Source organism: Rosa rugosa, chromosome 6 (genome assembly GCF_958449725.1).
Source record: "Rosa rugosa chromosome 6, drRosRugo1.1, whole genome shotgun sequence".
Lineage (NCBI taxonomy): Eukaryota > Viridiplantae > Streptophyta > Magnoliopsida > Rosales > Rosaceae > Rosa > Rosa rugosa.
This window is the reverse complement of record NC_084825.1, coordinates 7,963,037-7,985,407: the sequence shown is the minus strand read 5'-3', so window position 1 is coordinate 7,985,407 and position 22,371 is coordinate 7,963,037. Positions and strand designations below refer to the sequence as shown.

At 38.7% G+C, this 22,371-nt stretch overlaps 1 protein-coding gene and 1 pseudogene across 2 annotated transcripts; both read right to left on the bottom strand.

Moving 5' to 3' along the window:
• Positions 1–7,031: 7,031 nt before the first annotated feature.
• LOC133718625 (protein LONG AFTER FAR-RED 3) lies at positions 7,032–15,580 on the bottom strand. Of its 2 annotated transcripts, XM_062145499.1 has the most exons (16): positions 15,395–15,580; positions 15,151–15,296; positions 14,064–14,165; positions 13,839–13,911; positions 12,982–13,088; positions 12,774–12,897; positions 10,993–11,187; positions 10,510–10,595; positions 9,871–9,978; positions 9,487–9,582; positions 9,307–9,405; positions 9,114–9,188; positions 8,753–8,794; positions 8,362–8,490; positions 8,141–8,256; positions 7,032–7,426 (listed from the first exon to the last, which is right to left on the bottom strand). In XM_062145499.1, exons 1-16 carry the CDS (start codon positions 15,471–15,473, stop codon positions 7,252–7,254), a joined length of 1,752 nt encoding a protein of 583 aa, XP_062001483.1. In that variant the 5' UTR covers positions 15,474–15,580; the 3' UTR covers positions 7,032–7,251. The 2 variants fall into 2 exon arrangements, with proteins under 2 accessions (XP_062001483.1, XP_062001484.1); XM_062145500.1 differs by lacking the exon at positions 8,753–8,794 and having other exon boundaries at positions 7,034–7,426; positions 15,395–15,579.
• Positions 15,581–21,775: 6,195 nt separating this feature from the next.
• On the bottom strand, positions 21,776–22,358 carry LOC133716154 (heterodimeric geranylgeranyl pyrophosphate synthase large subunit 1, chloroplastic-like; annotated as a pseudogene).
• Between the last annotated feature and the right edge of the window lie 13 nt (positions 22,359–22,371).

The window sequence follows — 22,371 nt, the reverse complement described above, 5'->3', positions numbered from 1 at the left end:
GTATTAGGAACCTAGGTTTCTAGCACCTTTGGCATAGTACCAATAGAGGATCCCTGCTACCTCTACGTATTTGAATGTATAATGAGTATGTCTATTTCTATGTACCACTATGGATACTACCACTATCTTCTTGTTTGTCTATGTCTTTAAATGGCAGCGAAACAGTATGTAACGGCCTATTTTGGCTTGTGATGAATATACTATTTCGCCCCTTGGGTTTGATTAAAAAAAAAATTTTAATAAATAAATATAGCTTTTAGAGAGAGACCAAAGAAATATATTTTTTCTTAATATTTTGTTGTCTTTAACCGTCTTCTTTTTATATAAGGATATATAAGTCATTTAATAAATATATCACCGAAGTATAGATAAGTGTACAACAATATATATATATATAATTGTTATAATTAAATTGTATACAATGAGTTCCTCTTCTACGTTCTACTTGACCCTTATTGCACTCAATATCTTAATTGCTGGTGTACCAACCTTCTGCATAACCCATTCAATTTGAATTAATTCATGTCTCCAATCTGCCTAAAGTCCCTGGATGGAAAAAAGATGTGCCCTCTCTTATGTGGTGTGTTGAACCATAGTTCTTTCTGTATATATATTTGTCTTAGTTTTCTTCTTCTCCACATCGTTGTCGCATCACTTTCTTTTTCTCATCTCGAACAACAATGACAAAGCTCCACAAAAGTTATATGATATAATACATGAGGAATTCACAAATATGAAGATTTCAGTGCTTGATAATCGATACTGTGGGGTTTTATTAGGATGGTTAATTGCTGTCTAGAAGGATTTAAGTGTGATCTTAGTAAACTCATTCTTTATGGTTGAGGAGAGTGAACTAACAATGTGTTTGGATAGGGGATTTGGAGGTTCCAAGAGATTTCAAGGTGATGGACTAATGGGATTATAAAGTGAAGGGATTATGAGGTGATGGGATCTTAAAATGAAGGGACATAAAGTGATGGATTATTTAAAGGACTTGTTTGGGTAATTTTTTTGAGTGAAGGGATTTAATTATGGAATTTTGTAAATATATTTATTTTTTGACAAAATTAATCTTTTTTTTTATATTATTTTTTTATATTATATATATATATATATATATATTTTGGCTATAGAACTATTGTAGTTAATAGCATTTTTTTTTTTTTTTTTTTAAGTAAAAGACTAGTGCGGCTGCCCTCAAGCCTTGATAAATGAAACTGCCGAATACAAGGGGGGGACATTGAGCCTAAACCCCTGATTACAATAGATGTAAAACAAGAAAAATTTGCTTTTCAGAAAAATAAAAAAACAAGAAAAATTTGTGCTTCACCAATTAATTCCAAAACTTCCATTAAAATGAAAAAACTATGAAAAACACTAGAAATTTGAAAAATGCAATAACTGAAATTTCACAGTCACAATTCGATTTTGGTCTTGCTTGAATTCATAGACTTAAAATGTCGAACTTTCTAATAACATGATAGTGATAACATCCTAAAGTCTCATGGCATTGACTTCAAAACAAATTCACTTTTCTTCTCAATTGGAATTGTTAATGTTTAAAGTTCAGCGGTAGCTAAACATTTGTTAACGCTGGTCCGATGGGCGGACCGATACTTGTGATGTTATCAGAACTTCCGCTACCTGTCAAGTAAAATACAAAGGGCGTCAGAGGGAGACCGCGTTGGGCGGTCTTCTCTTCTCCGATGCCTAAGTTAGTCAATGCATTTATGTTGACAAAGTAACAGTAGGTAAGTATTGAATGCGTAATTAATGAGGAGAGAAGAGAGAACCTTTTATAGGTGAAGAAGGAGCTGATCTTCTTCATGTTTTCGATGTGGGACTGGTGTGCTTCAGTCCCCAGCTTTGGAGCTTCTGATGCTGTCTTGGCGCGGCGCGTGGCGGCGCGTCGGCGGTGGTCTGGGGGTAAGCCGGGGCTCGGGCGGTAGCCTGCCTGGCTGTGTTCCCGTAGGTCACTCCCTTGGCGGGAGTTGGTACCGCTGGCGGTAGCATGAGCGTGGCTCATTATGCTTGCAAATGGCTATGTAAGTACATGAATTTTCTTTAATATTTGAAACTTTGTCGCATTGTTAGCAAACGCTTCAATTGCTCTCCAACGAAGGTCTTCTTCTAAATCAGGTATTGTCATCATCTCTTCATAGACTTCATCAACCGTCACATTTGCTTTCTTCGAAGTTGTTGAAACCATACTAGAAACCATTTCAGACACCGCCATAACAATTGTTTTTTCTTCCTTTACTTTTTTTGGCCGTGATGGAACTGTTGAAGTAGAAGAAACTGCTTTTCTCTTCAAACTATCATCTTGAAAACTACCTCTCGTTCCACTGAGGCTAGTATTGTCTTCTTCAATGCTCGTAGTAACACTTGCATCCTCTGCATTTTCAGCCCCACATCCGGTGGCTCTATCCTTCGCAAGTATCTGCCTCCATCTTCTTCCTTTTTCATAACCTTTTGCTTCTTATCCATTCCTTTTCTAGCTTGCATTAAACTAAAACAACCAAAAAGGATCAATGTTAGTATAATCGAAAAGAGAAAAGACAATAGTCCTCCAATCTACTAGAAAAATGTAAAGTACAGAAAAAGTCAACACAACAGCATACAATACAAACTTCTAGTCTTACATAACAAATCTGCACTACTTAAAATCAACCACCAAACCCTAGAATACAAAGAAAAACGAAAGCCCAAGGGGGAGATCAAACCTGGACATGAGCGATGCAGGAAGGAGAAAGAGCGAGAAATCACCATTGGATAGACATGGTTCTTCGCCGTTTTTGGAATTTCAGAATTCCACCTCTCGAGGCGAAACTAATAGAGAGAATTTGTCTCAAAAAAATCCCGTCTATTAATCCTCTCTCAAAATCCCGTCTAATTTAAGTCCCTCCCTGTTTTTTTGCCAAACGAGGGATTTTTCAAGTGGGATTTTTAATCCCATCTAAAAGTCATCTCCCTCCTCAAAGTACCTCACCCAAACACTGCCTAAAAGAAAATTCGACCACTTACCTTCCTCAGTTGAGCCCTCCATATCTAGTGGATGATAGGTTTAACAATGCTGAACACAAGTCTCGTTCTTAAAACTATTATGTAGCCAAGGCCACAATTACAGTAGACCCAATTATTAGTCCTAGCGAGTGATTGTTTCAGTACTCTATGAGACTAAACGGTATTTGGCTTTCATAAGACTGAAAAACAAAGACCACAAACGATGGACTTATGTGGATATAGAAGAGTATCTCGGTGAAGTTCTTGTATGCGGTGAACATCAGCTATTAGTTATTAGATATCACTTAATACTAATTCGATGTCTCCTCAAAGAGTTCGCCCTGTCCGGTCATGAATTTTGAAGATTACTTATCTTATTGAATTTAAGAATAAAAGCATGGTTGTGGCTCGCAAAGTCATGGCTATTCCATAGAGTAGTGTTAGAGACAACAAAATCTTTTACCAAATTCTAATCCCAATTACCACATCATTAGTTTGTGTTGATGTAATTGTAAACTAATAAATTAAACAAAATTCTTTTGAGAAAAATTGAAATCGTTATTTTACATTGTCGTTTTTTTTTTTTTTTTTTTCGAATGATAAAAAAATTACAAACAAAAACCACGCAAACAACCTAGTCCTAAGTTATCCAGTAAGAAAGCCTGACTAGCAGATGAAGGAAAAGCTCGACTCCAACTTTGAGCTTGGAAACCATGCCCAGTTTTGGCTATTGCATCAGCCAAGAAGTTTGCTTTTGTGTGTGTGTGCTTAAAGGACGAAACTTTAACAATTCTTGCAAGACCTTTAATATCCAAGACTAGATGCTTAATCCACCAAGGAACAGAGGTTGCACCAGTGGTATTATCAACGAGGATCTTGGAATCACCTTCAACTTCAATATTTGTGAAGCCATGAAGCCACATTGCATCTAATCCTACTCTTAAAGCAAGTGTTTTGGTTAAAAGGATATCCTGGGAACCCGCATTGTTGCTGACGCTAAAATAGGATCTCTAGTTGAGTTTCGGAAGACAAAACCTACAGCTGCACTTGAATTTGCCAGAACCGAACGGTCAAAAAGTTGAGTTTTAAGGAAATTACAAACTAAAACCACGCAAACAACCTTTCATATTGTCGTTTAGGAAAAAAAATTCTTTAATTGCTTTTAATAAAAAAATTGAACAATCATGTCAAATTAATTCCTGAAACGTAAAGCAAAACTCAACATCTTTTTTATGAACTACCATAAAAATTGACCACAGTTTCAATCAAAGCCAAGTCCAAGACTATCCACCCGGTCTGTTTTGATTGAAACAGTGGTGGCATTGAAATTCCAGAACGTAGATCATCGTATTGGAGGAGGACTTTAGCTTGCAATAAGTAGCTTGCTCATCATCTTGTTCTTTAGATAGAGATTAAAGACTATTAAAATCCAGGTATACTTATTTCTTTATTGTATAGAAAGCAGAGTCCGCATATAATGTTTTTTTTTTATAGAAGAAACAGCTTTTTATTAAAAAAGCAAAAATCGAGATACAGGGAGGCGGACAAGGAGTCCGCTTTAATGAACTAAAGAGGGCAGCGAGGGCTATAGGCCTAGCATCTCGTCTAATAATACTAATCAAGGCTTAGGGGCTTATACTACAGCTGCTTGCCAGTTAAGTATAATGGAAGAAAGATTATAATCCTTGAATTTGTGGATCCTAGAAGGAGCCTAGAGGGGGGGGGGGGGGGGTGAATTGGCTCACAGCCAATTTTTTCCGTTCAAAAACTTTTCTCAGGGATTGCAACAGGGTGATCAATCCTGAGAACTGATAATGAACAGATTGTATTGTAAATTCAACAAACCAACTAAAGCAATAAAGAACACATGTTTTGTTGACGCAGTAAAACCCTATCAAGGGAAAACATCTGCGTGGCCTTTACTCTTGAAAGACCAAAACCAAGTCACTAATGAAACAGATTACAAGTTTACAACAATTGGATTGCACTGACGCGGCAATCCTCCTAGACTAACTCACTAGACTGTTGTAATCACTCCTTGCTAATTGTTTACACAAGTGAACAACTCAGAAATCTCAACTATGACACAAGCTATGAACGCAGCAAGTTCGACTTGGAGATTTCACCTTTGAAGCTTACAATTCCCAACTGAACTCATGGGATGCAAGAGATGAATATGCATGAATGGTTTTGTGTTTTTCAAATTGTTTTCAACATGGAACAAGACATTTTGAAAAACAGAAAACCAAAGAGATAAACTCTTGATAAACAAAGGGATTGAAACACAAAAGTATTTTTGATCACCGAAATGGAACAGAGAACCCATATATATAGAGGAAGAAGAGAAGGGACAGTTCACTCAAAGAACCCTTAATCTCAATTGGAGTAGGTAAACCCATACCCATAATTTCAGATTGCCCATGTAAACCCAAGTTCCTAATTTCAATTGGGAATACCAATTCAAGAACCCAAAACACTCAAGCTCCATAATCAAAACTGACACAAGAAGGGAACCCATGAAAAACCCATGGTTTTGTGAAAGAGATGTCATGCATGAGCTTACCAGAGCCAAGATGAAGATGGGTCTTCTTTTGATCTTCAAGATTTAAGCTTGATCTTGGACAAGACAGCAATATGAGATGGGATTGGGAACCATGACAACAAGGCAGCAAACTGAGATGAGGTTGCAAGTTGAAATTGAACTATATTCTTCAAAGATGGTCTTTGGCTTTCGAGAGCAAGGCAGCCACACAAAAGAAACAATTGCAATTAAACAATTATGCTAAGATGGGGAAGCTGACAGCAAAACTGATCTTCCGGTCTTCACATGGGTCTTTGACAGCAAGACAACAAAGTCAACTACAACAAATGTATTTAAACATGTATGGGCTTGGGCTGCAACCTTGGGCTTCTTAAGGAGTAGAGATTTGTGAAGAAGGAATGCCAACACTATACTAACAGAATTCCTTAGAAATAGAAACCCATAAGGATGCCCAGATGTTGACTCTCTCCCACAGGTCTTCCTTCTCCACCCCTCCATAGTTTTCAAATAATCTTTTATTTCTTTCCATCCAGACCACCCAAACTACAACTAGCACCCCACAACCCCAAAGGGTTCTGGCCTTTTTACCTTTACCAAACGCTATGGGGTTTTCTCTTAGCAAGTCATTTCTCTCTAATGGAGTTGTCCAGTCCACTCTTGCCTCCCTAAATAATTTTTTCCATAAGAAATTAGCCACTTCACAGTGCACGAAGACATGATCAGCACTTTCCCCTTGAGCTTAGCATAAAATGCACCAATGAGGAGAAAAACAACTTCCCGGTCTTCTCCTTTGAAGAACATCACATGTATTCGTCTTCCCCAGTACCACAAGCCATCCCAAAATCTTCACCTTAGTAGGGACCTTGACATTCCAAATAAACTTTTCAGGAGCAAAAATTGGATATAATGTTAGTGAGCTTGGATAACATGATCTAACCAATATGATGTATGTGTTGGATAAATATCACCGAAATATAGATAAATTTTGAACACGAACGTTTCAGATTGAACATATTCAATTCATTCATCGATTTGATCGAGTTCGGTACACAAAAAATCATCAATTTGGTTGAAAATTTGAAGAAGTGACATATTCATAGAGACCTAAAAACTTAATGGTGGAGATACCGATATGTGACCGAAAAGTTGGTCGAAAAGCTAGTTAACTTCGTATTAAGAAGCTAACCGGTTAGCTCTAGAGCGCTCCTCAATTAATTGAAGAATGTAAGAATTAATAAATCATCATTAGAAATAAGGATCAAATCAACAATGTCAATCCGGTTGATATTAACCGTACCCAACCGAAATATCAATTAACCGATATGGTCGGTTAATCGAATTTCCATTGTGATTTCGGCTAGTATAAAAAAACCAAACCAATAGAACCAAGTCCACCCCTAATTTGGTCTAGTGGCATAAGTTTTCCCTTCGTAAGTAAGAGGTCGAGAATTCAATTCACAAAGAGACTAGTTGTTGTATTTATAAGTTGTTGCTGTGATAAAAAATAATAATAATAATATATTCTCAAAAAAAAAAATGTTGCTTGCAGGTGTTATGTCAGATTAGTTATGACTAGAAAATTTTGCTATAATCCTCTTCATCCCACATTGTTCAACAAATTATATACATACCACTTTTAAGCTATTCTCTCTTTTGGCATTCCTATTTTCTGTAGAACACATAATCCTTTCCAAGATTATAGGGTTTCACGGATAGGCTTGTACACCACCAACATAAGTTGCGTCAATGGATGCAGATCCTTCTGCCACAAAGTCATCCCATGAATATATGGAAAGTACGACAAAATCTGCCAGTTTTCCAGGGGACAAAGATCCCAGATCACTGTCAAGAAAGCATGCACGAGCAGCTGAAAGAGTATACCTGTGATGATGATTGTAAATGTTTCAGGTGGAAAAGTAGAACTACAGCATGAGTGCAAGAAACATCAAACAACCTTGATTGATCAGTCGGCAACATTTAGAAAGAAAGATAATGAACACTTCGAACAACTCATCGTAGTCATCCATCTCAGCAGTAAAAGACCGTTCCAGCAACAAAGATAATATTAAAAAGACAATGGGAGACAATAGAAGTGGTCATATGTCTTCTGATTCTACAGGCAAGGCAGGTTCCTTATTTCTGATATATATGGTCATGGGTAGGTCTTTCGTCTACTTATCACGATAACTTTTTACCTACATTTATCAGATCTTTATCCCCCTTTGAACAGAGCAGCACTGGGGTAGAAATGATGAGCATGACCATTCTGAAATTCCATAACTTTTTCTTTCATCCCAACCCACCTTTATTATGCTTCTAAAATTTTTGAAACTTACCAACCAAATATGGTTGGACTAAAAAAGATTTTGCCCTAAATCATGACTTGAGGTCAGAATTTTGGGGGGTGTGACCTACGATGACAAAGCCCACCTAAGTGGGTTTTGCACAATAAGTATATCACAATAAATATCAGCATTCTTAGTGAATTTAGGGTCTCCCCGAATGTGAATATTCTAAACAGCAGTCCAGTAAAAAGAATTTGGCGAGTAGTAGAGATGACATTATTTAAAGGATAGCAGATGCAATTGTCCTTACGCTTTCAGTGAGTCATTCAGAGAAACGCTCTCTGATGGAACCCAAGCAATATCCCAAGCCGGGGGTATCCTTTTCATTGCCGTCTTAATACCACCTAAAGGATTAATGTCTACAACCTGCAAAATGCCACCAACCTAAAATTCACAAAAAATTTCACTAATAAACAACATTAATTGCTGGGTGCAACAAGTTCATCCTGACATAAATGTCATTATACTTACTGGCCAGTCGGAGCCAAATGCCAATTCTACATTGCTACCCAAGAGTGACTGGAATAAATATGATCTCTGAGCCCTGTCTATCCCAAGCTTTTTGTTTACAGACTTGGCATCAGCTAACAGGTGCTCTGGCTATTAGTAAGTGGTGGATTCAGTAAGCCATACCAATTTTATCCACACACCAAAAACAAAAAAAATAAAACAAAAAATAAAAATAAAATAAAATAAAGCATTAACGGTAATGACTCGGAGGTCTGAGAACTAAAACTCAAAAGGAACGAAGAAAGCATACTAGATTATAAGAACACAGAAGGGGACAAGGAATTCATTCACTCAAGATATATTTGCATAAATATATATAATACAGATTATTATAATATAACAAACCACATACATGGAAACACCTATCCAAGATAGAAGAAAAGACTTCCTCCATCTGCAGATTAATAAAATGTCTCAATGAAAGTGCAGTAACATGTTCTCCCGTAACCAGTAGAAGTACCTATCCCCCAACTCCCAAGCATGCTTAGAGAACAAGCTAAACATAATTCTAGATTTACTAACCACAAATAAAGAGGTACACCAATTTGAAAAAGGTTGGATTCTCTTATATGCAAAATGATCAGAATATGGTTGAAATGTGAACCTCAAACCATTACAAATAATTCTGGAAATAACTGTACTAGCAGTTCTATTAACCTAAGACGCTAATTAATTACAAAAATGATTAGATACCAAGGAGTAGTGTGATCAACCTGTACTGAAGCAACAATCCCTAGTTTACCGAATCTGGCTGGTGTCCCAGGTGCCAGATGCTGCGCATGCTCAATCTGAAACCATATGCTCCAGTAATGCAAACATAAATGAAAAGGGGAAAGTAACCTGTGAAATTTATACATGGTATATATACAATATATAGGGCAACCATTATCAGGGAAATTTTTTTACCCTGAATCTTCGATCCTTCACTCCGTTTTTTGAAATGACTGACTCATACATGTCGAGGATCAAGTCATTTGCTCGATCGCCTATAGCATGAATAGCAACCTAAGCAAAAGAAAGGAACTTTTAAAAGTTGAATCACAGTAACATCATGTAGAGACAATTCACAGGGAGTTGAGACAACACCTGAAGCCCAACTCTATCTGATGCTAAGGTCAGGTTGTGGAGACTTTCATAATCTCCTACTTGTAAGCCATAATTATGAGGCTCATCAACATACGGCTACAAGAAGTAAAATGAAGTTCAGGAAAACGATATAATCACTGGCTATGTGAAAAGTTACTTCACATCACAAAGCAGTAGTACGAGGTGAACTGGATTAGCTCACTACAACATATTCCTTCCCTCCCTCAATGACAATGACAAGATGAAAAGAGGAAGAAAGTAAATGTAAGGAGATATAAATGTATATATACAGAATAGTGGAAGCGGTTATAGTCAATAGATTTCAAACATAAATTTTTTGTTTACTATATATAATTGTAGATTCCCAAGCATTTTTATTCTCACCTCATAGAAAAGTGCGCTACGAGAACCCAAAGACCCATCAGCAAATGCTTTAACCCCACCCAAATAAATCCACTGGCTCATAGATTGGCCAACATTGTTAATAAGATCCTGAAAAGGAAATATAAAAGTCTTAAGAGGAACAATAGACAGTGAGAAAATTTGAAGCATTCATTCAAGACTTTTCTGAGAAAAGGTATTCACCACTAAAATAATCTATGGTGACATCTCCACTTGAACAAGCAAAAGAAAAGTTTCACCAAAAAAAAAGAAGATATAAGAACAAAATTAGAATAGTTGATGTATATAGAGTTATGGACCATAGAAGCATAACGTATTTCGTATTTTTTGGCCCTGAAGCCTCAACTATTCATTGCAGCGAAGAAAAGAAAGAGTATTTAATAGATACACTTTTGAGATATAAAAAAGATACATAAATTTGAATCACACTGCAGTTGCAGAAAAGGTATACTAATTGCTCCCTAGACTGACTGAACAGAATTATTCTATAAGGAAGGCAGAAGATTCATAAGTCGATATAAAGAACATGTGAAGAATCATTCTTCAGCACCATCAGGTTCAGAATCAATTATCTTTTAGCACACCTTTTACGCAAAACAAGCAACTGATAAGAATTCATACACGTAAACGTGACCAAGTCTCCAGTGGGAAAAATAAGCAGACCCTGATCGTCATCTTCCCTGACAAATCAGCCCATTGATACACATCTGCAAAAAGCATGAAATGAGAAACCAAGTAAACAAGAATTAATTTGAAGGAGCAATTAAATTTTAATTAAAAATGCCAAACTCATCTCCTATGATCAGTGAAATTAAACGAAATGCAACACGTATTATGTACATTATGAAGTTCCATGGATGTATTATGTTTTACTGTGTTGCAACTGAATGTCTAACTGAAGCCGTGTCTTATTTTAATATGCTGCTTCCAAACTCCTTGTACATGAAATCATTTAAATTTGCCTGATAATTTTTTTCTTCATTTTGGTAATGGTGATGGTGGTCACATTGTACAGGAACAACAAAATCAAATGAACCAAAGACACAAAAAGTAATGTTTCAACTTTCAACTCAAAGGACACACAACAAACCCTTAAATGGAGACCTGAAAAATCTTCCCAGGAATCTTTTACAGAAGTCCCAGGAAAGTATCTACCAACGTCAACAACTGTCGTCACACCCCTCATCAAGGCATGATTGCTGGCTTTACGCAAAGCTTCCCTCCGCTCCTCTACTGAGACCTCTGGAATGAGTGGAAGGATAAGTTCCATTGCAGAATCAATCAACAGTCCAGTAGGTTCTGCAAAATGATTACTTGGAATATAAGTAATTTATTATGGCATCAAGTATTTATCTAAAGATGTTAAGAACCCAAAAGGATTAAAAAATGAAAAAAAAAAAAAGGAAGACGCACTAGAGAAGATAGTTAGAGGATTAAACATGATGGCTCAACAGGGACAAAGAACCCTAAATTTAAACTGCTTTCCAATGTAAAAGAATAGACGAAAGAGTGTAATCTTGAAATTCCTCGGAAACAGATGCCCAGAACCTAACTCTCTCCAAAAGCCTTCCAACTCTGCACCAATATAGGTTTCAAAGCTCCTTTTATTTATTTCCATCCAATCCACCCACATCACATCTAAAACACTCAACCAGGGGAGTTTTGCAGTAAATATAGTAAATTTTTTGGCTTGAAGGTGTCAATCTGATCATGATGAAATTCTTTTCCATCCTACTCTTATTGCTTCCATTTTTTTTTTCAATGAAGTTAGAAGTTCATTACAAGTATTTAATAACTCCACACAACAGCTGTCCAATGGAAGTCCTACCAAAGGTTTTATACACCTGCCAATATATCCTTTTCTCCAGGATCTCTCCCCAGCAAATGCTCTTCATTGCCAACATATCTTTAAATTTGACTGCCTGTATCTATAATGGCCCAATATTCTAAACCTTTCAAAAAGGCTTCCAAATACGTCTTTGTTCCTAATGACAAGTTCACTTTCAACTCAACACCAATGATTTATTGGCACAATACGATGTCATATTTCAACTATGAGTTGCCAATCATGATAACATGGGGCAAAAGATATGACAATGAATTTTGTTGTAAGAAATATTTATGAATTGAACTATTAGTTGCTTATTCATGGGGCACTATATTAAGTGACCTCTCAATGCCATTTGAACGGCACCTAAAAATTGCCAGCATGCCCGCTCATGCTAAAGTTGTGAACGGCACCGCATCCAGATACTGAAGCAACTGGACTTGAGAATATTTCCTAATTAAGACAATTACAAATATGACAATTATGTATTCTCATACCTTCATTTTGTTATCAGAGTTGACTTACTGCTAACATATTTTACTTTTCTGCAGTACTATAAGGAAATTCTTTTCCATACAAGCTTGAGATATGGATAACACTAAAGGGTCGTGTCCAAACACTGAAAGAAGTGCAACACTTCCAGATGCCTGATCTGACTGGAGTTGAGAATTTTTCCTAATAGTAAAAGAATTACGTACTATTGTAATTTTCTTTTCTCAGAATGATTGAGGATTCAGTGTCTTTTCTTCTCTCAACTAAATTAAGTTAGTCTACCATACAAGTTAGGGAGATGCATAATCCAAGACTCCTAACAAAGGCAGAAATGCAAAGCATAGTATAACCACTCATGTAGGTTGTCAGTTCTTATCCAAGTAACTGAAAAGATTCAGGATGAGCCAACTGAAAGCTTATAGCCCATATTTTTCTTTTTCTCAAAATTAAAAAACCTTTATTGATCACATTTGAAAGACTGTAATCTTTGAAAGCCACAGAAAAAAGATGCTGAAAGAGCTGGTCCCACAAGCATATTGGCCATACAAACAAAGTTAAATAATACCTCCACTGGTGGTTTTCATGATGGTTCCACCATTTGGATCCTCTGATGATTTAGTAATCCCACCCAACTTGAGTGCCACTGAATTAGCTAAGCTCATATGCCCATCCATTCTTGATAGAAAGACCTATAAAATAAAGTACATTAATGAAACTAAAACACTATTGTGAATATTGTGGAAGGACCCAAAATTAAATTACTTATCGCTTACAGGATTATAAGGTGTAATATCGTCAATCCAGGAAGCCAATGGCAACTCCCCTCCCCATAGATCATTGTTCCATCCACCGCCCAAAATCCAGGAACCTTGTTTTGCATCTGATTTTCATTTTTTTTTTTCTTTTAGAATATTATACACATAAGACTATTAGAGAAAGAAAAGAAAAAAAATCCTTCCAATGGCTCATTCAGATCATCATTTATCAGAATTTTAGTCATTCTCAACAATGCTCCCTCAGCAAAACTACTTTTCATGATTAAAAGTTAGCGTTAACAGACTTCTGGTCATCATTAATGATGCATCATACTCCCACTCAAGAAATGATATAGCAGATTAAACGTAATCACAAAAAAGAAAAGAATTGAGAGTTCATTTGACTAACTGTAAACATCATATTGTATTATTCATTTAATCCTATAGTTAAATTGAGAGTTCAATAGTTTCACTTTTATAGTCATATACTTCAAGCTTATTGCAAGAGACTCTTACTGGTCAAATAAGATGACTGAACTGTTAGTGTCCTAAAGGCTTCAATGCTAATCTTTATGATCAGACTGCTGCTATGGTTTAGCATTTTGAATTCTATTTTTATTTTTTCTACTATTTTGGGATGTAGACCAGACCATATAACACAAACATCTTGTCCCTGTGATATACTTTGCTTGATCTTTTGATAAAAGAATGTTTCTTATCCCAAAAGAATAAATACATAAATAAAGAGTGTAAATAAAAAAAATAAAATAATAAAATAAAATAAAAAGAAAAATTTACACATTCTACATTCACATGCACTGTGTTTGCATAGGTTTGAGAAAATTGCGAGAAAAACAAAAAGGCAGGGAACTGACTTCTCACAGCTTCTTTGATCCTCTTCACAAATTCATCTTTTAAGTTTATGCCATGTAGTTCTACACGCATCATCTGTTTTCCATTGTCAATATTTCACACCCAACTTTATTATTCATATTTAAAAGCATTTCATTCTAGTTTTTACTCAAGAAGAATAAAAAGAGCATATCAAAATTCAGAAAAAGAAAAAAAAATCAAAATTAATTATAGTGCTTCAGTCATACCTGCAGTCCACCAAAGATCAGATGCACATGGGAATCAATAAATCCAGGGACTACAATTTTTCCCTTAAGATCTAACTCTTTAGTCCCATACCCTACCATATCCTGCATTTATATTTTAAAATACATAAGACAAGGGTATCTTACAACATTGGATGAAACAAGTACCTTTGATTGGCAGCTAAAAATAAAATTCATATAACATAAATCAATAGTGAGTGCATCTATTTTTGAAATTTTATTATATTTTTCTGTGATCAGACCAAAAAACAAAAAATTGATACTCTGAGAAATAGATTCCAACAAGAACTGAGAAACAATTTGAGCAAAAGGCCATGAAACAACATTCTCAATGGAGTACTAATTTGTCTAAGATTCTAGTTACCTAAAGGTGGATTGTTACAGAATGCAGACAAAAACAAGAACGTGCTACACTACCTCTGTCTGGCCATGAGATAATGAGACTATGGAAGTATACTCAAATCAACTTTCAGAGATCAATTATTAGAAGTTTGAATATAATCTTAGGTAAATGCCTGTACAATTTCAGCCCCCACCCCTGCATTTTTCCTCTGTATCTCATGTTTTTCAATTTTGAAGGCCTTTTCGTTTCCCCTTATTTTATTAGGACTACATAGGAAACCCAAAGTCTCTCAACAAACCGAGTCTAACCAACCAAACCATGTCTAGGGAATAGTTAATGACTCGTACACCGAATTTGTTGCCTAAACTCTAAACAAAAGTTTCAGGGTAAGAACTATACATACTAGCAACGCTGAAATGAAGCTTAGCTGCATACCTAATAAAGTATCAACCATCATGAAACTAAACACACAGAACTCTATGTTTATGTGCATACATAATCTCACACTCACCTCGGTGCCGTGCCAGATATCTTAAATCACTGTGAAATACTTGATATTAAGTTGCCATCACTCCTGACTCTCTCTCTCTCTCTCTCTCTCAAGTTGAACATGAATCTAATCACAACACCGCTAGCATCAAAAATTTCCTCAATCAAAAACTAGTTGAACCTCAGCTCCTTAGCTTCACATGCATTTAGTAATCAAAGAATTCAAAAGCCTAATACCTGAACTGAGGAGTAGCTTCCAATCCGGAGAATCCTTCCGTTGCGAACGGCCATGGAATCGGCCAAGGGGAGAGACTCGTCGACGGTGTATATCTTGGCATTCTTCACCACCAAGTCCGCCGCCGGTGACCTCCAACTGAACCACTCTGCAATTCAGAATTCAAAAAAAAAAAAAAAACGACATCAAATTGAAGCGGAAAAGAGGCTGAGAAAAATTTGGAGTGGGAATGGGAGTGGGAGTTACGGCGGTTGGGATTGAGAGAAGCGAAAATGGCGAGGAGGAGAGCAGCAAAAGCTGAGAGGAGTAGGAGAGAAGACTTCATTTTTCGAATTTTGGAGCAGAGCAAGCCTCTCTTCCAGTGTCACCAACTGTTGACTTCGTCACTTGGCAGTTGGCGCTTCACTATACAAGAGTCTTTCGGTTGAGCAACACGACCCACCAGTTAGACCTTCTCTATTAAGGGTAAGGGCTGTTAATTGACTGAATTTTGCCGTATGATTCGATAACACAACTCGAAACCCGCACGATTAAAAAGCGGATTGACCCCATGACCTATTTAGTAAACGGGTTGGCCGCGGATTAACTTGTCAACATGAAGTGAATCCCGTATGACCCGATTTTGCTATATTTTCTTCTTGAAATTTTAGACGTTGGGAGTATTTGAACTTAGGATTAGACAATTTGAAACATTTTCCTTCATCATTATTGGATTTAGTTATTTACGAATTATATATAATTTTTTTTTGAAAGAAAGAGGTCAGCCCTTTATTAACTCAAAACAAATTACATTAGAGGAAACTTAGCTACAAGCGCAGCCAGAAGGAAACTAGGAGCAGAAAAATAAAAGCAGTCATCTGCTAGCCTGCTACCGAAAGCAGCCAAAGTATGGGCAATTATGTCCCGTTTCCTACTTTCTCAAGATTAAATATACATGTAAGATATGTCTAGTACGCGCCCCACGCGATCATAGGTTTTTTCTCAGAAAACCCTAAGTCGGGCTTCAGCCCGTGGTTTATTGCGGCTCCGGTAGTCTTCCCCACGCCGATCGTCGCAGCCAACTCTCGGCAGCGGCTGTCGTCCGTGTACCCCGACCTCTAGACGAGGGAGGAATCCAATTGGGTCGCTGCTCACGCTGTGTGCCTGCATATATCGTCGTTCATCGACGATTGTTTTCTCTGCTCTTCTCTCACGTCGAGCTCTGCATCTCCAAAACAGAATGGAGATTTTGGCATGGAATTGTCGTGGATTGAACAACCCCGCGTCGGTTCAAGCACTGCAATTGCTTATTCAACAGAGGCAACCATCAATTATCTTCTTGTCAGAGACGAAGATAGCTGACTGGGAGTATATGTGGGATTTGAGATTGCGCATTGGGTATTTGAATTGTGAGGCCGTGTTTAGTGTCGGTCAGTCTGGTGGAGTGGCTATGTTCTGGTCTGATGGCGTGGATATCAAGTTTCGCTCTAAATCCTTGAACCATATTGATGTGGAAGTAAAAGAATCCGATGGTTCTGGGATTGTTTGGCGCCTTACGGGTTTGTATGGACACCCGGCGACGGCAGACCGTCATCGCACTTGGGCGTTGCTCCATTCGCTTAGTGCAGAATGCTCTCTTCCCTGGGTGGTGGTGGGTGATATGAATGAACTGTTGCACGCCTATGAGAAGGAGGGTGGTGTAGTGCGCAGGGAAAGCCAAATGCAGCCATTTAGAGATATTCTATCTTTCTGCGACCTTTTTGATCTGGGCTTCCAGGGTTCTCCTTTTACTTGGAGAGGGCCGGGGATGCGCAGCCACCTTGATAGGGCTGTAGCCACGGCGACCTGGACTGATGTGTTCACTGCAGCTAGGGTTGTTCATTTGGCCCCCATTCATGGTGATCATACTCCTATTCTTTTGGGAGTCTACCGTTGTAGCATTACTGTTCAGGAACGTCGTCGACACAGGTTTCGGTTCGAAAGTTTTTGGACATTGCATGAAGAATGTCAGGATGTCGTGAGACAGGGATGGGACACTAATGTACTTGGTTTCCCAATGAACCAAGTAACGAAAAAGATTGTGCAGACCAGATTTTCTTTGAGTCAATGGCAAAGGAATTTTTTTGGGGCACGACGTAGGGAGATTGGACTTATACGTGACCGGCTGCAGGTTTTGTTTAATCTGCCTATGTCTTCTGAAAACCAAGAGGAGTGTGTTGTGCTTAATTCCAAGCTCGATGGTTTATTGGCGGATGAGAATGCTTATTGGAAGCAACGATCCAAGGTGACTTGGTTATCTGAGGGGGACAGGAATACGAAATTTTTCCATAGGAAAGCATCTAATCGGAGGGCTAAAAACCGGCTTCTTGGTTTGTTTGACCACAATGGAGTTTGGCAGGACTCAATGAACGGGATGGAGGCTGTTGTGCTGCAGTACTTTTCTAATATGTTTAAGGCAAATGATTTAAACATTAATCATATGCAAGCAGTGGTAGCAACTGTGCAACCAAGGGTGACTCCTGAGATGAATGCAGATTTGTGTGCTCCTTATTCCGGGGACGAGATACGAGCTGCTTTGTTTCAGATGTACCCAACTAAGGCTCCTGGGCCTGATGGGATGCCTCCTTTATTTTTTCAGAAATATTGGGATGTTGTGGGAGGAGATGTGGTGTCGGCAGTCCAAAATTTCCTTCAGACAGGCCATTTCTCTGGTGAGATCAATTTTACACATATTTGTTTAATACCCAAGGTGAAAGATCCAGTTTCAGTTGCTGATTTGCGTCCTATTGCTCTATGCAATGTTGTCTATAAAATTTGCTCCAAAGTTATTGCTAATAGGCTCAAGAAAATATTGCCCAAAATTATATCTCCATTTCAGAGTGCCTTCATTCCTGGGAGATTAATTACGGATAATACTCTTGTGGCAAACGAGGTGTCACACTTTATTCATAAATGTTACTCAAGTTCAGAGGGTGTTTTCTCGCTGAAGCTTGATATGAGTAAAGCCTATGATCGTATGGAATGGAGTTTTTTTGGAGGCCGTGCTTCTTAGGATGGGGTTTGATGAGTCCTGGATTGGTCTGATAATGCAATGTGTTACTACAGTGAGATATGCATTCCTGATTAATGGGCAACCAAGAGGTTATCTGACACCTACTAGGGGGCTCAGGCAAGGGGATCCCCTTTCTCCCTATTTATTTCTATTGTGTGCAGAAGTTTTTTCTGCTTTATTGGATCGTAAAGTGGTGAATGGTGACCTGCAAGGGATTAAGATTTGTGAGGGTGCCCCTGCTATTCATCATCTTTTATTTGCAGATGACAGTCTTCTTTTTGGAAAGGCTACTTTGAGCGAGTGTCAACATATTCAATCTGTTCTGCATGATTATGAATTGGCTTCAGGTCAACAAGTTAATTTCACCAAGAGTAGCATTGTTTTCAGTAAAAGGGTTCCTGAAGCTGATAAGCTTGCTTTGTCAGATTTTCTGGAGGTAACTGTTGAAGCTAAGCACAAGAAGTATTTGGGGCTTCCCACTTATTTGGGAAGAAATCGGACTGAATCTTTTTCATACATAAAAGAGCGTTTGAGTAAGAAGTTGCCTGGGTGGCAAGGGAAGTTGCTTAGTGGAGCAGGAAAGGATTTACTAATTAGGGTGGTGGCTCAGGCCTTACCATCCTACGCTATGAGTTGCTTCTTGCTCCCTAAGGAGTTTTGCGATGATCTACATCAAATGTGTGCCCGTTTTTGGTGGGGGAGTAAACCCAATGAACGGAAAATTCATTGGATGTCATGGGATCGCCTCTGCCTACCTAAAGAAGAAGGAGGAATGGGTTTTCGGGACCTGCATGCACACAATTTAGCCTTACTTGCTAAGCAGGGGTGGAGATTATTGCGTCAGCCTGATTCACTTGTAAGTCGCCTTTTCAAAGCTAGATACTTTCCTCAGTCTACTTTCTTGACTGCCCCTGCACCATGTCATGCTTCTGCTTGCTGGAGGGGTATATTTGCTGCTAGATCAGTTTTGCTTGGAGGGATTAGATGGCAGGTTGGTGATGGTACATCTATCAGAATTTGGGATGATCCTTGGATTCCACGACCTGTTTTTTTCCGCCCTGTAAGGTATGGTGATTCTCCACTTGTGATGGTGAGTGATTTAATTGTTGATGGCTGTTGGAATAAGGAATTAATTCACGCTAGCTTTGATGCTGAGGAGGCTAGCCTAATTTGTTCAATTTCTCTTAGTTCTAATGTTGTCCCTGATAGATATATATGGCACTTTGATAAGAAGGGCAGATTTTCTACTAAAAGTGCTTATAAGGTGGCTTTTGGCTCTCTACATCAAGCTACTTCGGGTAGCTCTCCTTCTGATATTATTCCCAGTTTTTGGAAGCATCTATGGGCTGCCAAAATTCCAGGTAAAGTCAAGATACATATTTGGAGAACTTGTGCTTCTATTCTTCCCACTGCATCACAGCTTAGAAGCCGCAAGGTTCCTGTGGGTGAAGGTTGTTTATTTTGTGACGCAGAAGAGGAGACGGTTTCTCATGTAAGTAGAGAGTGCAATTTTGTTCGTGAGGTGATTTCTCTAGCTCCACATTTGTCACCTGTCCTGGCTACCGCTTCAAGTTCATTGCTTGAATGGTTAGTACTTTGTCATTCTTTGGTTTCAGAGAGTTCATTCTCATTGTTGTTCATGTTGCTATGGGGGGTGTGGAAGGAACGTAATCAACGGTTATGGTTTGGTAAATTCCTTCACACGCATCAAGTTTACTTTCAAGTTGTTACTTCTTACCACTCCTTTAAGGCTGCATTTAGGGGTACCAGGCCTACGGTTGGGCGTCTAGTGAAGCCTTGGAGCCCTCCTCCGGCTGGCTGGCTGAAAGTAAATATTGATGGTGCTTTTGATCAGGCAACACATACAGGAGGACTGGGTGTGGTGATTCGAGATGCTACTGGTACTGTGGTAGCTGGAGCCTGTGAGCCATGTGCTGATGTTTGGTCTCCATTGGTGGTTGAGGCATTAGCTAGTAGGTTGGCTTGCAGTGTGGTGACGGATAAACATCTAGCTCCGGTAATTTTTGAGTCTGATTGCCTTCAACTAGTTCAAGCTATTCGAGCTGAGGGTGATGATACTTCTGACTTGGGAAGGATTGTCGATGATATTTCTGCTTCTCTTCCTTATCTAGCAGGTTCTTTCTTTTCTCATATCTATAGGGAATCGAATATGTTAGCTCATAAGTTAGCTAAACATGCCTTAGTTTCAGGGCTGCAAGTCTCATGGAGGGGGAGTGTCCCTCCAGAACTTGATGGGCTCCTTTCTACTTCATGTACAACTTAGCCCTATCAATAAAATTTGTCGTCCTTCTCTTCAAAAAAAAAGTATGGGCAATTATTTATATTATTCGTCTTATGGAGTTTTTAGTGAATTTAATCGGTTTATGCATTATTTTTGTAAAATTGGTCACAATTAACCCTTAAATGTGTCATTTTGTCCAACACAAAACCACATATTTACTAAATGGGTTAAGTATGCTGGAATTAGGTAAACCGTTTAATAAATAGGTTGGGATTGAGTTTAAATTTTCGACGCGATTATTGAATGGGTTGAGTTTGAATTTGTCTCCTATGACACGACAAATATCTTAACCCGACACAAATTCAACACAACACAATCCATTGACAACCCTAAGGGAGAGATATGTATTGTGTTGTCTCTAATAATTTTAGCCCCTAAATTTTTTTATTGAAAACTGAAACCAAAATAACATGTTTATTGATTATTGCTTAGGGGAAATGATCATTTACCCGATTTTAGGTTAAAAATTGTCCACTTGCTCCACCAACTGTTTTTTAACCCCATTTACCCAAAACACTCTAAGGGATTATTTCCCCTTTACCCAATTAATTCTTTTTTCTTTTTTTTTGAGACTTTTTTGCCCTCCCCTTCTTTCTCACTTATAGAGAGAAGTCACCCTCCACCTTGCTGTGCTCCGGTGACCAGTGGCCGGCGCGGTCTCCGGTGACCGGTGGCCGGCGCGGTCTCCGGTGACCGGTGACCGGATTCCGGCGACCGATGACCGGATTCCGGAAACCGGTCACCGAAATCCGGCGACCGATGACCGGAATCCGGAATCCGGCTATTATTGCCCCCCCAGTAATCATATTACTGCCCCCCAGTAATCATATTATTGCCTCCCAAAAATCATATTATTGCCGTCCAGTGAATTGTATGAACTCCCAAAACCAAAATGAATACACTACAGGCACAATTAATCAATTTATAATCATATTAGTGCCTCCCAATAATCATATTATTGGCTCCCAATACAAAATCCAATGTCTCTACTGCCTCCCAATAGACCACCAAAAATGCACCATTTTGTAGGATTCACAGATAATTTGACTTTAATACACAGAAAACAACATGTAACTTATCAAAACACCACACTATAATGAACCCTGTCCCTCGTATCAAAGTCTACCGGGGGCCAATAATGTGTCTACTGCCCCCCAATAGACCATCAAACAAACCCATATTGGTCAAGTGAAAGTGCAGCATGACTTTACAAATCCCAGACAAATCAAAATTGATACATAACTTCTAGCAACATCCCATATTGAAACTCAGACGCCGGAAGGATTAGAAGAACTCAGGCTTTCCTTTTTATCTTCTTCTTACATTCAAGAAGAGCTACAATTTTGTGGAGGTGTATGTACTCCAGGTGCTCCAGTCCCACGTCGGATAACCCCTCAGAGTGGATATCCACGACTTGACCCGCTACCAATCCCTTCGACCCGATTGACCGGGCAAGCTCTTCCACGGCTCGGATGATTCTAGAAGGCTCGATGCCGACGGTGGACAAGGCTAGGTGCTCGACCGCGAAGGAGAGAAGCGCTTCGCCCGCCAAAACTGCAACGTCTTCGCCGAAAACCTTGTGGTTGGTGGGCTTCCCGCGGCGGAGATCGTCATTATCCATGCACGGCAAGTCGTCGTGGATCAACAACATGGTGTGGATCATCTTGACGGCGCAGGCCGCCGGCATGGTAACTGACTCAGACCCTCTGACGATCTCGCACGCTGCGACACACAGAACGGGTCGGACCCTCTTGCCTCCGGCGAGGAAAGATTACCGCTTCGTGGATCATAATCGAGTTTTTCAGCGAAATGGCATCGTCTAAGGCCCTGGTGAGATGGCGGCGTCGAGTTCTGATCTGGAGTTTGATTTCTGGCATATTTCCAGCGACG

Excerpts from the sequence above, each read along its gene's own strand:
- LOC133718625 (XM_062145499.1), bottom strand. The coding sequence starts at position 15,473 with ATGAAGTCTTCTCTCCTACTCCTCTCAGCTTTTGCTGCTCTCCTCCTC. Across the intron at positions 13,912-14,063 it reads TGATCTTTGGTGGACTGCAG|ATGATGCGTGTAGAACTACA; the intron begins GTATGACTGAAG and ends AATGGAAAACAG. Across the intron at positions 8,795-9,113 it reads GGATTGTTGCTTCAGTACAG|ATGGAGGAAGTCTTTTCTTC; the intron begins GTTGATCACACT and ends ATTAATCTGCAG.